The sequence below is a fragment of the Atta cephalotes genome, assembly GCF_000143395.1.
Source record: "Atta cephalotes unplaced genomic scaffold scaffold00038, whole genome shotgun sequence".
Lineage (NCBI taxonomy): Eukaryota > Metazoa > Arthropoda > Insecta > Hymenoptera > Formicidae > Atta > Atta cephalotes.
The window spans coordinates 417278-431352 of NW_012130102.1; the positions used below are offsets into that span (position 1 = coordinate 417278).

The window sequence follows — 14075 nt, forward strand, 5'->3', positions numbered from 1 at the left end:
GTGTGTATATATATATATATATATATATATATATATATATATATATATATAAAATCAACAACTACTAATTTGCCCGGGATGCAAAAACGAAGTCTGTATAATTACAGATGGATAGCCATGTACGCGTGACATTTTCAGCATCGTTGCTGGCAACGGCCTCTTGCCGAGAATAGGACGGATGAAAGTGAGATAGAACCGATCTTCTGCGAGTCCAATGTACCTAGTCAGAACTAGGTGTGGCGAACGAGTATTTGCTTCATGTAAAAAAATTGAAGGGGGAAGAATAGCAATATAAACTTATATGTACTTTAATTCGTACGCTAATGGTAATTATTACCCACTTATATATTTACAATCGAGCCTGTGTATTAAATAAAATATATATGTAGATATAAATTTTGATAGAATTACCGACAATTTTGCAATACGAAAAGTATTACTTGAAATAGAGAAATACATTTTCTCTGTAAGAATTAATATTATTTATATAAATGTTTAAGAGTTATACTGTACATATATTCTTATTTTACTGGCATTTTAGTAATTATGTTTCATTCGTTTGTAAACATACATATCACATAATCTATTTATATTTGTAATAAACATATATACTGTATATATCGCTCATTCGCTATTACGATACAATTAAAAAATAAAATTTTCCAGAAAGTTTGAGCGTTTTGAATTAAACTATATGTGTGGTAATATTAATTTTAAAATACAATTAATTTTAAATATTAAATATTAAATACAGTTTTTGCTTTTTTGCAACTTTTGAGTTGTCATTGTAGCAAATGAACGATATGTTTACATTAAATTAATATTTAATATATTTAATATCATTAATTAATATTTTTTTTTATTATATTTCTGTGAAAGAAATATCTTTTCCTGGAATGCATTCTTTTCTTTTGTTTCGAGCACTAATTTAATTCTGTCGCTGTCGTTTCCTGCGTATTTAATTTACATGGAAGTAAAGGAAAAAAAAAATTAAACTTCATGATAAAATAACTGTTATTTAAAACATCGAATAAAATATATCGATAAAATAACTGTTATTCAAAAAACTATTATTCCTGTCCGATGTTTTATTTAATAACAAAATATCGAATAGATAGGAATGTAGAAAAGATGTAACTTTTTCTCGGTCTCTGAAAAATCACGCGAATTTCATACTAATACCCCTCATTTTTTTCTCACTAACTGTGCCCCGTAAATGATGATATATTATTTCATTTTTATCCCTTGTTGTTCACCGAATGTTAAATAAAGATAAGATGATAATACATCATTTTATGATGCGCTTGACGGAATCAGGAATTTGATTATATTAAGTTGCTCTTTGAAGTTTCAACTCGTGGACGCTTTATCTCGTTCGTGTACAAATCTGTGCGCAGTTTGAACATTGATCATGACTTTATCGTCTGCATTTCGTAATTTTTATCCTCTTTCTTGCTTTTTCATTGCACGTGACAGCTTCCGGATTGATCAACTAAATGCGGAAGCGAAGCAATTGGATTACCAGGCGGGTCGCGAAAAGGAAGTGGAACGTGCTTTCACAATACTTTCCAAAGAGGTAAAAGTCGATAAGTATATGTTATCAAAAAACTATTAGGTAAACTCATGTTTTATCTAGTTAACAACAAGTAGAAGTTTTTATTTTATCTTATAAGTTTTCATCATAGATAATCATATCAATCATAGATAATTGAGACAATCACTATCATGAAAGTCGTCTAATCTTTTCCTAATATTTTCCCAATTTTTTCCTAATATTTCCCTAATTACTTCCTAACGTTTTTTTCTTTTTCTTTTTTTAAATGTTGCTTTCCCTTTATTTAAGATCTTGAAAGAAGCGCATTTTTCATAATTTATACTTGTTATTTTTACATACTCTTTTCTCATATTCGATACTTCTATTTTATATTTTAGTTATTGAAAGTTCCACGAACCTCTTCGATCATGCCAATATATTTTAGGATTCTTTCTTTTATTAAGTAGGCGTAGCAAACTACTTTATAATTTTAATGTTTGTCCGTCCATCCGACTGCATTATTCAACTGCAAGATTTCTCAGTTTAACCTTTTTAAATTCTGTTTTTGACAATAGATACCCAAAAACTTTAAATCCACCGAGGCAAAGTATAAATCAAATCAGTTGATCATAGGATCCCAAGATTTGATCATTTAAAATATCTATTAAACATGATTTTTCAACTAGTAATATGAATTTGTTGATATTACTCTTGTAATGTAGTATGTTTTCTTGTTAGAAAAAGATAAAGAGTTAGTTAAACTCTAACATTAAAATTAATTACACATAAAAAATACGGATTAATAGAAACGGACATTAGTTACATACTCGTTGCAAAGGATTTTTATTATTAAATATATTATTCACTCGTTTTCGTCCATCTTCTATTTATTATTGTTTATATTTTACATTATTATTGTTATTATTATTATATTTCATACTTTGTACTTTATATTTCTTCTATGCTTTAGACTTTGTTCTTACATCTTACATTTTTTTCTTTTTATACTTCTTTTTATAAAGCATTTCTTTGATATTTCTTTTTTTTCTGTATAAAGATCTCCGATCTCGATTCTATTATTTCGGCTTCTTCGTTCAGGATTCTCGACGAAGCGACCGGTTTCTTGGAGCATCGTGAGGAATCGCAAAACGAAGACGTTGTCCACGTTCGCCGGGCTTCCTTCGCGACAACGATTTACAAGATGCATTCAACGCCGGGTGAATGTACTCGGTGCCAGACGTCACCGACGATTGAAATTCTTCCGTTCACGCATTCCCGCTAGTTTTCGAGCTTACGGGCGCCGAGAAAGAGCAGGACGAGAAGGAAAGCTAGAGATTTAAGCTCGATATACGAAACGCCTCAGGTCCAGTGAATTACCTTTTCATCCACGAATTCAAATCGTGAATTCAAAGTCAAATTTCTCCATCAGATTCTTCTGCGATTAATGTCAATTTCTATTAATATAGATTAACTTTGATCTCGATTTAATTTTTATCTTTCTCTAGGTCTAATATCCATTTTTCTATCAATATAAATTATTGTTTAATCTCACAGGAAGTGGATTATATATATTGTAAAATGAGATGAAAATAAAATTATAAATTAAAATGAATAGGCTCGTATGATTGCAACGCAATTTAATCGTATTGTGGCTTATTTCGCTTTTTAAACAGGTGACATAGAAATAATATATTTAAATAATATATTTAAATAGATGAAAATAATTACATTAGTACAATTAATTCAAAATACATGTATGCCACGATACTGTTAAAAAAATTATAAATATCCTTATAATATTCTTTGCTCACTTGTATAATTATTAATTTTCACCTAGTTTCAAGATACACAATCCATCAGATCATTTTAACAACATTACAGCAATATAACAGTACTTAACATTGTAAATTATACAGAAATGTCGTTGCAAACTTCTGCGCTGTATGAGCAGTTTAAATTTTTTATCGTTTTCTAAAAATTAGAAAGACAGAATAATCAAACCGAGATCAAAGTTCATTTACATTCGTAGAAATGATCATAAAAATTAAAATGCGTTTTATTGAAATCTTAAAAAAGTTTCATGAGAATTTACGGGATTTTCCAGGTATTTTATTCAAAATTCCAGATAAGAGATTTAAAAAAAACATAAATTAAATCGAAATTAGAATTAATCCATAGGATGTCCCATGTGAAATTGCTGAAACTAATAAGTTATTTGTAAATGTACATGTAAGGAACAAAAAAAATATATTTTTCAATAAGAAACATTTGACAGTTTTATTTTAAGATAAAGCGACGATCGGAAATATTTTTAACATTTATAAAAATGCTAAACACTGTCAATCTTAATATTACATATTTTTGAAATGTTGCTGCTCTTAATCTTATATGTATATATATTTTGTAAATTTAAAAAAATTTGATATTAAAAAACATTTTAAAAATATATAACATTAAAATTGGCAATATTTTTATAAATCTTTATTAAATGATACAATATTCGTCTTCATTTTATGTATAAATAAAAATGTCAAATATCTTCCATTAAAAGATATTTTACTTTTCCTTAAACAGTTTCAAAATGACAGTTGAATTAGTTTCAACAACTTTTCGTGGGACACCCTGTAGATTGCTAGATATGGATGTAAATCCACGTTATTCACAAGTGGCGATATTACAACCGAGACTAAAATAAATGACGAAAGATTAATAAGCAAACGATGCCTCGCGCTAAACAAAGAATGCTCGTTGAGCATCTTATTTATAAAACTGCGGAGAAAGAGAGACAAACAGAGAACATTTTATGGAAGAAAGGGAGAGGAACATCATCTTTTTCTTTGGCAATATTTCACAGCTGTTGCTAAAATAAAATTAATTTGAGGGAGAGGGAGGATCTTCGCTTGTAAATACATGCTTTTGCAAACTTGAATTTTTTAAAATCTTTAGTTGAAAGTTTTAAATCTCGCATCGGCCACGATTAATCGAGGACGAACGGATATTTGTCCCGTTAAGATAAATAAACAAGTAGGCTCCGTTTGTCGATCCACGTCGGCAAACAGCGTGGAATTGTCGGAGTTTCCGACGGTTACAGTCGTAGCTAACGTTATCATGAATGATAAGGCACGTTTTCGCAATTGAGTAATTAAAAATGAAGTTGCAACCTCAATTCATCGAGTAGGCGATGATCTTGTCGTTTAATTGTTCTCATGTTCTAATTACAAGTTCATTTTTAAGCAAATTAGAAATTAAATTCCATAATAGACGATCCCAGTTAAACTTAAAGCTTAGTTTTGCGTGCCAATGATGTGGAAAATTGCGATTTTGTGACCAATGAGTTGATCATAGAATCTACAAGCGGATGCAACATTTATGTCTATTTCTGCCAATGTAGATTAACTTTAATCTCGGTTCAATCTATTCTTCATCTTTTTTAGAAAACTAAAAAAAGATCAAGAATTAGTTTGAGAGATTAAAATTAAACTACAATGGTAGAAAACAGGAATAAGTTGAATTCTTTATCTTAGGTACATTTCTACCAATGTAGATTAACTTAATTTTTAACTTCTAGTCTTCTAATTATCTTTTCTTAAGAATTAAGAAATTCTGTTTAAGAATTAAGAAAAGATGTAAGTTGAATTCTTGATTTCTTTTGGATCCATTTCTATTAATATAGATTAACTTTAATCTCTGGTAAATTTACTCTTTATCTCTTTCTAATTCTTGGAATTAAAGAAGATACAAGTAATTAGATCAAGATTAAAGTTACTACGTTGATAGATTAATTTTAATCTTGGACATTGTCCAGCAATGTTAGATCAATTTCGGTTCACAACTTATTTTTCTAGAATTTCAGTTTCAAGAATTATAAAAAGGATAAAGAGTAAATTGAATCGAGATTAATCTTGATAAAAACAGGATTCCAATTTATTTTTAGGTCTGAAAAAACTCAGCAGGGTTAGGTAAGTTAATGTTATTTTAAACTAAATTAAGTTAAAGTTAATGGCTTATAAAATTAATAAAATTAAGTTAAAAGTTAGAAGTGAATAAAGAATTAACTTAATAATAAAAGTTAAGATTGAATTAACTTAAGTTTAAAAAAAAATTAATTTAAAAAAAAATCATTTTTGAGATCAGAATCCTAATTTTTCTTAAAATGAGATTACTTTAAATAACACTTACAAATATAGATTATTAGGTAAATTTAATTTTATAATCGCATATAAGTTACTTATATATAATAAGAGTCACACCAGGTGACCAGTAAGGTTTTTATTAAAATCTGGCGAGAGAGAAGGATATATGTTTGCATTATTTCTCTTTCTTTAACCATTATCTAACTTTCTTTAACTTCTTAAATGACTGCTCATGCATGTTTATGACTACATCAACTTGATATTTGTTACAAAAAATATATGTAAAAATATAGAAAATAAGTGGGTGTACAATAGTGTTCTACAACAAAGCTTTTCATCTAAGCTATCTTCATTTCATTTTATTTATGTTGCTGAAATATAATGTTTATGATATCTAAAATTAGTGCGATTCAAATATAAACGGGAATTGACAAAACCGAAGTCAATAAAAACTGCCTACCGTATGGTGTAACTCTTATTATAGATCTCTCATCATGAAATCATTGAACTGTTTCTAAATTAATTCTCTAATATTTAAGACTTTATAGAACAAAAAAAATATTAGTATTAAGAGAGATAGAAAAATTGTTAATTTAAAAAAAGTTGATAAATTAAAGTTTAAAATTAACTAAGTTGAGTTAAAAATTATTAACTTTTTAATTTTTTTTTAACTTTTAACTAGTTACGATCCCCAACCTTGGGAAAAAGATAGATTAAAAATCAAGATTAAAGTTAATCTACATTGATGATGACAAATTAATTAAATTTAATTTTTAGATCTAGAAAGATGAATAAATTGAACTATCTAGATAGGAGTTAATTCACGTTGGTAGAAATGAATATTAAACATTCAATTCTTCGTGGAAATTCCAGAGGGATCAATTGTGACGACAGTGAGAAAGGCGTGAATCTCCGTGGGATTCCCACATAAAGCACCACACTTGGAGCTCAGTATTGTGTGCCTACGGAGATTTTTTTTTTTGCACGCACGATGACGCGGGAAACTCGACCGTGCAGCTCTGCGAGGACGGGCGTTTTCAACACTCAGGGGACTATTTGCGATGTTACTCACTATATTCTCGCGCACGGTGTTGAGAAACAATTGTTCCCTGAGGTCAGCGTCATCTTCCATCTTCACCTGGTTGTCAACGAATGATCTCGATCGGCCAGCGGCGGCAACATTTTACCGTATTGCACGGCCCCGCGATGACATACCCTGGTGGACGGCACTTTCGTGCGACGTGAGAAACGTCGAGATTGGTCGAGGTGAATCCCACCCGGCTTGGTCTCTGCGACGGGTGTGTGTACGTGAGGGTGTAACAACGAGTTAATGTATTCGCACGGCGATAGGCATGACGAACGATCGACCGACCGATCGACCAACAACCAAGGCTGTTAACGAACTGATCAGAACTGATTGTCAAGCCAGTCAAACCGTTTGACAAACTCGAAGTTAACCTTCAAAGGAATACTCCGATTGAGTTTCTTGACTCCGCTTGGAGCGCCACAACTGCGTTCCTCAGCTCTTCGCAAAAAGAGATCCATGAAAAATGTTGTTCATTCTAGAAACGAAAGATGTCATTGGTTGCGTTCAGCAAATTGGACTCAACAGTTGAGTGAGCGCTTGCTGCTATTGGTCTAATTTCCACCGAGATGATTTAAACCGGATCAGGGAATTGATTTTGTATCTTGAAATGAGGTGAAAATTACAAAAGTGAGCGAATTTACTAAAATATTGATAATTTAATTGGTCAATACCCAGTAAATTTCACTTTTGAAGAATCGAGCCCCTGAATGTACGAACCAACCAATTACAAAAGGTCGATTCTGTATCTTTAAACAAGGTGAAAATTACAAAAGTGAACAAATTTATCTAGGTGTTGACCAATGAAATAATCAGTATTCTAGTAAATTCTCATTTTCATAATTTTCACCTCATTTCAAGATATAGAATCGATCCCCAGTCGAGCATTCCCCTGTCGTTCGATTGTAAAGGCTTAAATAGAATACGCACAGGAAACAGAGAATAACGAGTTATCCAATCAGAACTCTGGGATATACTGTCGAACTTACATATCAGAATTCTGATTGGACGGCTCGTTATTCCCTGTTGCCTGTGTCTATTGTGTTTAATTAACTCTTCTTAACAGAACTGTGATTGGTTCTTACATATCTGATCCGATTTAAACTTTCGGTGGAAGCTAGGCCATTGATGTATTCTTTCAGATTTAAAATTGGTATTGACAATATCGCAGCCAATACGGTGGCAAGATTAAAATCCAGCAAGAAAACAAGCATCTTGTGCCACCGCTTAAAATTCTGTAATTCTGATTGGTCTTGTTCTTAGTTTCTCACTGAATCTAAATGTATAAACCATATTCAAGAATTTTACAATAGTTGCAAAGTTACTTTTTCTGTTGTGAAAGCCATTAAAGAGCCTCAAAGGGAGAGTGGCAAATGCATCACGTGAATGACACGTCCAATCAACTCGAGAGTCGCGTGACCAGTCTTCTCCAATTTTTTTTATGCCTATGGAGAGCTTTGATGCCCGCGTCCAATCAGAGTAAGACACTATAATATGAGTATTTGCATTCACCATTTTTTAGTCCTTTTCTCACTCTCTTTCTCTTCTTCTCTCTCTCTCTCTCTCTCTCTCTCTCTCTCTCTCTCTCCATTCTGCCATTAAACTAAGATTGAAGAGAGAACAAAGAGTGGGGAAAGGATTAAAAATGGCGGATGCGAATACCTACATTATATTGCTTTAATCAGAGGAAATAGGTCATGTGATGCAATTTGCTATTTTCTTCCCTTGAGGGAAGGATTCTCTAGTAGCCATTAGCTAGGACGACGTGCCTTCCAATTAACACTTCGAAGTCATTTGGCCATTTCGATTGACCAATCAAAAATGCTTCAAAGCATTTGTATCATTATTATCCATTTCTACTAATGTATAAATTAATTAGGCAAAAGTTTAATTCGTCGATTAATTAATCGAATTGTGCGCAAATGCAGCTTTTACGGAACAAAATTACATTTGCGCACAATGCGATTGATTTATAATGTTTTTCAGCTAGGAAAACTAATGCAATACTGGAACAATTAAATGCAAATCGGAGTTTACGTATTTTCAGTTAATAAATAATTTAATCCTTTTAACTATATATTTTTTATTGTCACGATAACCTTTAAAAGGATTAAATTATTTAACATGTTTTCTGGAAAAAAAGCAATTTTCTAAAAACTTTATATGTTAAAAAAAATTTAAACAATTTTTAATCAAATGTAAAGATTCAAGGAGATCAAATGCATGTTTTTTGTGCTCGATTTGGGATTGCAGATATCGATAATGAACAATGTTTAATCAAAATCAGTAACTTGTGTATTATGCGCATTAACAATCCTTATTGCAAACGAATTCGCATTAATGATAATGTTACTATTATTTGCAAGCGCCTCGTTCGAGTAGAAAAAGATATTAGTTCTCTCTCTTTTTTTTTCTCTTGCTGCAAAATGGCAATCCTTCAGTCCTAAACAGTATAAAATATTCTGAAAGCAACAAGAGTAATTTTGTTCCAACCACAAATGTAACAATTTTGCTCTAGCATAAATATAACAATATATTGTATATAAATATGATTCAGAATATCAATAAAAAATAATTCCTCAGTTAAAATATAATAATTACTAATAAACCTAGAATATATAATTATACAATAATATTAATTTGCGAATATAATTTATAAAAATATCACACACATGTTCCTCAAGCACAGAATTTCCCTATTGTTAGAATTCTTTAGTACAAAGAATTTGTAATAATAAGCAATTGCTTGGATTTAAATTACAATTGCATACTACAAGACTAAATAGATAGAAACCGAAATTTTCGAATTCAACCGAAGAGAACAATTGCAAAATATCATCCTATACTGTTTAGAGTCAAGGATAGTCACCGAAGAGTTGGATCAGTTAGATCATAAGAGCTGCTGCTGTACAAGGCTATGCTGCTACTTCGCCGAAATTCTTGTGACCGGTATCCTTGGCGTGTTGCTGAGCCGCTGCTTGTCCATTTAACATGATTTTGCAGTCAATGCATATTAGTGTGAATTTTTGAACATCCGTGAACTGACGACTCGATCTTGCCTCTTTCGCGAGCTGAGCAGCCTCCAGCAACATCCTCTCATCCTCGATGGAAAAGATTGTTTGAATACTGCCACCCTGATAAAGAAAATATATTAAAACGTTAATCGAAACTATAAAGTTTGCAAAAGGCATAGAATTCTATGTTAAATCTTTCTAAATAAATATCCAAAAAAAGAAATAAATTACTTGATTTTTTTCATTTTGATGTGATATATATAGAGGTTGAGATTATAGATCAAAATATATAGAAGTTGAGATTACAGAAAATTTTTAAATATTGATAGAAATTTACATTAAGCGGTTCCAGATAGAGAGGATCATAGTGGATCCCATCAAATATGAGAAAGACTCGTTGAGCATAACGTTGATCTTCGCCAAACCTATTGATGATCGCGTTAATACTGTCGATCACCGCAATCTCCAAACCATAAAATTTAGATAGGATCGACAGTTCGATGGCGCCACCCCAGGCATCAGGCTTGAGAATCCATTCACAATATTCAGCATTGGGTCTGCCCAGAAATGCCTCGGAGTATTCATTTGGATCTGCCGCTACTGCGTTTGCTATAATCTCCCTCATAAAACTAGCGCAAGTAGTGTCGACTTTTCCTGAAGAAACATAAATTATTACAACTTTGTTGAGTTTAACATTTATTTTTTTCTCTCTTATTATTTTGAAATGTATAAAATTTTAATTTAGCCTTAATATTCTTAAGTGTCTATTTAATTCATGATTCTTAAAAGCGTGATATTTGTTTTATAAGTTTAAAACTAGAAGTATTAAATGATCATTACTAACTCCGTTTCTGTATTTTTTAAATTAATATTATATTTCTTACGTAAAAGACAAGATTTTGAAATTGTTTGACTTATCAATAATTATGTTCTTGATAAAATATTTTTTATCAGTGTCTTTATTTTCATAATATTTTAATAATTTACTTGCTTGGTCTTTTTAGTAAGAAACGTTGGTACTTCGCGTTAAAATTATACAAACTATATTTTCTTAATACATTTCTGTATTTTAAAATTTAAGAAAATTATTTGAACATATATTATGTATAGGGATATATATTATCTCTAATAAATTGCAAAATGTTCTAATTTTATTTATAAGTGTTGCTCACCATTCAAGACATAACCTACGCTGGTAAAAAGACAGGAATTGTCCGCAGGTACTACTTTCCTCATCAGAACGCCTGGAATATTGGCAAAGTTCTCCTGGTCGACGATATGGGATCTCCCAAGATTATCCAGTCTTTGCTCATGTCTATTGAACACGATCTGCATGTGACATTCACATAGAGATTCTTCTCTTAGCTTTCAACATTGAATTAGCTTTGAGCAAAATAAATAAACAAACCACTTTAATGTTACAAAAATTAAATTATTTGATACATGTTTGAGATCTTAAACAGAGATTGGCACAAATAAAGTTCCAGTTTATGACTCTCATGCACAAATTTTAATTTCGGCATTATATTCTGTATCTCTATCTCATGTCTTGAAAAGGATTTAAAAAGCTTCATGTTATTGTGTATTTATATTACAGTTTTATGACACAAAGCTGCAGCACAGATTTTTGCATAATGCATAGTGTATAAGCGAATCAACTAATCAAAATCTTTCTTTTCCTTCCATTCATTAGAAAAGAAGAATTTCGATTGATTGATTCCCTTATGCACTATGCATTATGCTTTATGTAAGAGTCTGTTTAATAATACATAATAATAATAATAATAATTCTTCCGCTGTATTCACAGCGGATAAGATACAACATAGGAGATTGCAAAAACAATAGACGAAATATCAGTAATAATGTTACCTTGAAACCTAAACCTAAACCTGAAAATAAAACAATTAAAGTTTACCATGGAAAATGCTTCAAATCCAAAATGAATCATTAAATGGAGAAACTTGTGAAAAACCCCTAGCGTAAAAAGAAGAAAGCCACATGCTTTTTAATACCATTTTCTGTACTCTCAGGTCGAATGTGAATTTTGAAACGAGACAAAAATCACAAAAAAAGTGAACAAATTTACTAGGTGTTGACTAATAAAATTAATATTAATATTAATAAAATAAATATTCTATATATTCACTATTGTAATTTTCACTTCATTTCAAGAACACACAATCGACTCCCAGCTTCCAGGAGATAAGACAAACCTGTTTCTCCTCAACGATAAGGGTATCTCCAGAGATAATCCCGACGCCCTCGATCGTGGCATTAGATGTGTCCAGGTCGATGGGCTTCGGTGGGAAGCCGCCGAGGATCTGGAGAGCAGCTGCTGGAACGCCGGTAAGCTCGACGAGCTTCGCTTTCAGCTGAGAAACCTTATCATGGGCCGTTAGACCATAGACGACCTTTTGACCCGATTTAGTCTTCACCCGGAGCACGAAACCCGCCATGACCGTCGGTCCGTTTCCTACTAGAGACGGCCGTGATCCGGACTCGGACGACGCGAATCTCCGCCAATCAGCTGTTTCGTCCGTGCCTTCGCGGCACCTTTGCTCTCGCCGTCGTCGTCGTCGTCGTTGTCACGGTCGGAGCAATCAATCACGTACGCACGCGATTCTGCATCGTTACCACGATAAACGATAACAACAAAACAGCTAGCGACTAGCCATCACACTCCACTCCGTTTCGCGAATCACGAATCACGAATGGAATATTGGAATGCGAGTGGAGCAACATGAAGTTGTCGCGTATTGCATGGTATCGCAGAGCGCAACAAGAAAATCGGATATATTCAAATTGCGAGAAAAAGAGGGAAAAATAAAAATTAATATAGCCAACTTCAATTTGAGATTTTTTAAATTTTATTAATGATCGAATTTTATGGCGAATCTGTTTGTGTCAATCAAACAATTAATTGAAGTTTTTTTTTTAATTATAATTCTTTAGCATTTGTAATCAATTTCTTATCTTTTTTCTAGCGTTTTTTTTCTAAAATAAATTTGTCCAAGAAAAAGTTCTTGAAATATTAATTTATTAATTCTTTTCCTTGTCATATTTGCATAATATTCTCGTAAAATATAATTTTAATGCAATATTTTAAATGTAATATTTTTATAAAATATTTCAATGTAATATTTTGTCTTACAAAAATATAATATTTCAAAAATATTCATCAATAAAATATTTCAAAAATATTTTGTAAACAATTTTGTAAACATTTTAGTAAAACAATTTAAAATATTACATTGAAATATTTTACAAAAATATTGTGCAAATATTACAAAAAAAAGAATTAATATTTCAAGAACTTTTTCTTGAATACATATTTATTTTAAAGTATATTCATATTAAAGAATTTTACAATAGTTGCAAAGCTACTTTTTTTGCTAAACGCAGCCAATGGGTGCATCTAGAAGCACGACTGCTTACTAAGTGCTCGGTGAGTTCTTGCATTTAATTGGCATATTTCATTATCATATTGTATATTTCAACAGTTGAGTGAGCGTTCGCTGCTATTGGCTGCGTTTAGTGGACTCAACAGTTAAGTGGAAGCTCGCTGTTATTGGTGTATTCTTTTAGATCATCCTATCAGCATTTTAGATCTGGAAGAATATATCAATGGCCTAATTTCCACCGAGGGTTCAATCTGGATCAGAAGAACCAACCAACTACAGTCGACTGTCATTCCCCTGTCGTTCGACTGGGGAATACTCGACTGTAATTGGTTGGTTTTTACATTCTGATCCAAATTAAATCCTCGATGGAAATTAGGCCAATAGCTCACTCAACTGTTGAGTCGCTGAACGCAGCCAGCTTCATATAGATATTTCATGCCGTGTGAGACCCTAGATCGATAGAATCGATATGTGTTGGCGACATTGTCTCCCTTCTCTTCCTTTTTCAACATCGATAATATCCGGTTTTTAGGTGCGTTCGACCATTCGGCCATTTTCGTCGCTTTTGTCTCGGTGAAGGGTTGTCTTTCTTCGCGCTGTTATAAGTAAGTAATAATTTCCATAAATGATTGCATTGTTTGCATCTCGAATAATATATTCGATCGTGATAATCGTAGCGAAGTTGGTTTCTATTTTTCTCAACGCTTGATTTTAATTTCGAAATATTTTCGTGACCACGTGTTCTTTTTTTCCGCCCCTTGTTAACACGTGGCAGTTACTTTTATTTGTGGAATTATCGAATTCAAAATCCGTTTCTCATTCTCTGTAGATATCTCCGTTTATATATATATATATATATATATATATATATATATATATATATATATAATAATTATACTTACTAGGTA

The 14075-nt window shown here is 31.6% G+C and overlaps 3 protein-coding genes across 3 annotated transcripts in view; 1 reads left to right on the forward strand and 2 right to left on the reverse strand.

Moving 5' to 3' along the window:
- Window positions 1-6799, reverse strand: part of LOC105621935 (protein LMBR1L) — an 11349-nt gene extending 4550 nt beyond the window's left edge. The window contains exon 1 of the mRNA XM_012203372.1: window positions 6658-6799. Within this exon, the coding sequence (XP_012058762.1) occupies window positions 6658-6799 (142 nt within the window). The remainder of the gene's footprint in view (window positions 1-6657) is intronic.
- A 2593-nt stretch (window positions 6800-9392) lies between these two features.
- Window positions 9393-12222, reverse strand: LOC105621877 (ubiquitin thioesterase OTU1). Its single transcript, XM_012203316.1, has 4 exons — window positions 11980-12222; window positions 10938-11094; window positions 10103-10419; window positions 9393-9885 (listed from the first exon to the last, which is right to left on the reverse strand). The coding sequence occupies exons 1-4, from the start codon at window positions 12220-12222 to the stop codon at window positions 9667-9669; spliced, it is 936 nt and encodes a 311-aa protein (XP_012058706.1). The 3' UTR covers window positions 9393-9666.
- A 1510-nt stretch (window positions 12223-13732) lies between these two features.
- The window catches only part of LOC105621878 (40S ribosomal protein S9), a 3207-nt gene continuing 2864 nt past the window's right edge, over window positions 13733-14075 (forward strand). Inside the window, exon 1 of the mRNA XM_012203317.1 lies at window positions 13733-13772. The gene's annotated coding sequence lies outside the window, so the exon portion shown is untranslated. The remainder of the gene's footprint in view (window positions 13773-14075) is intronic.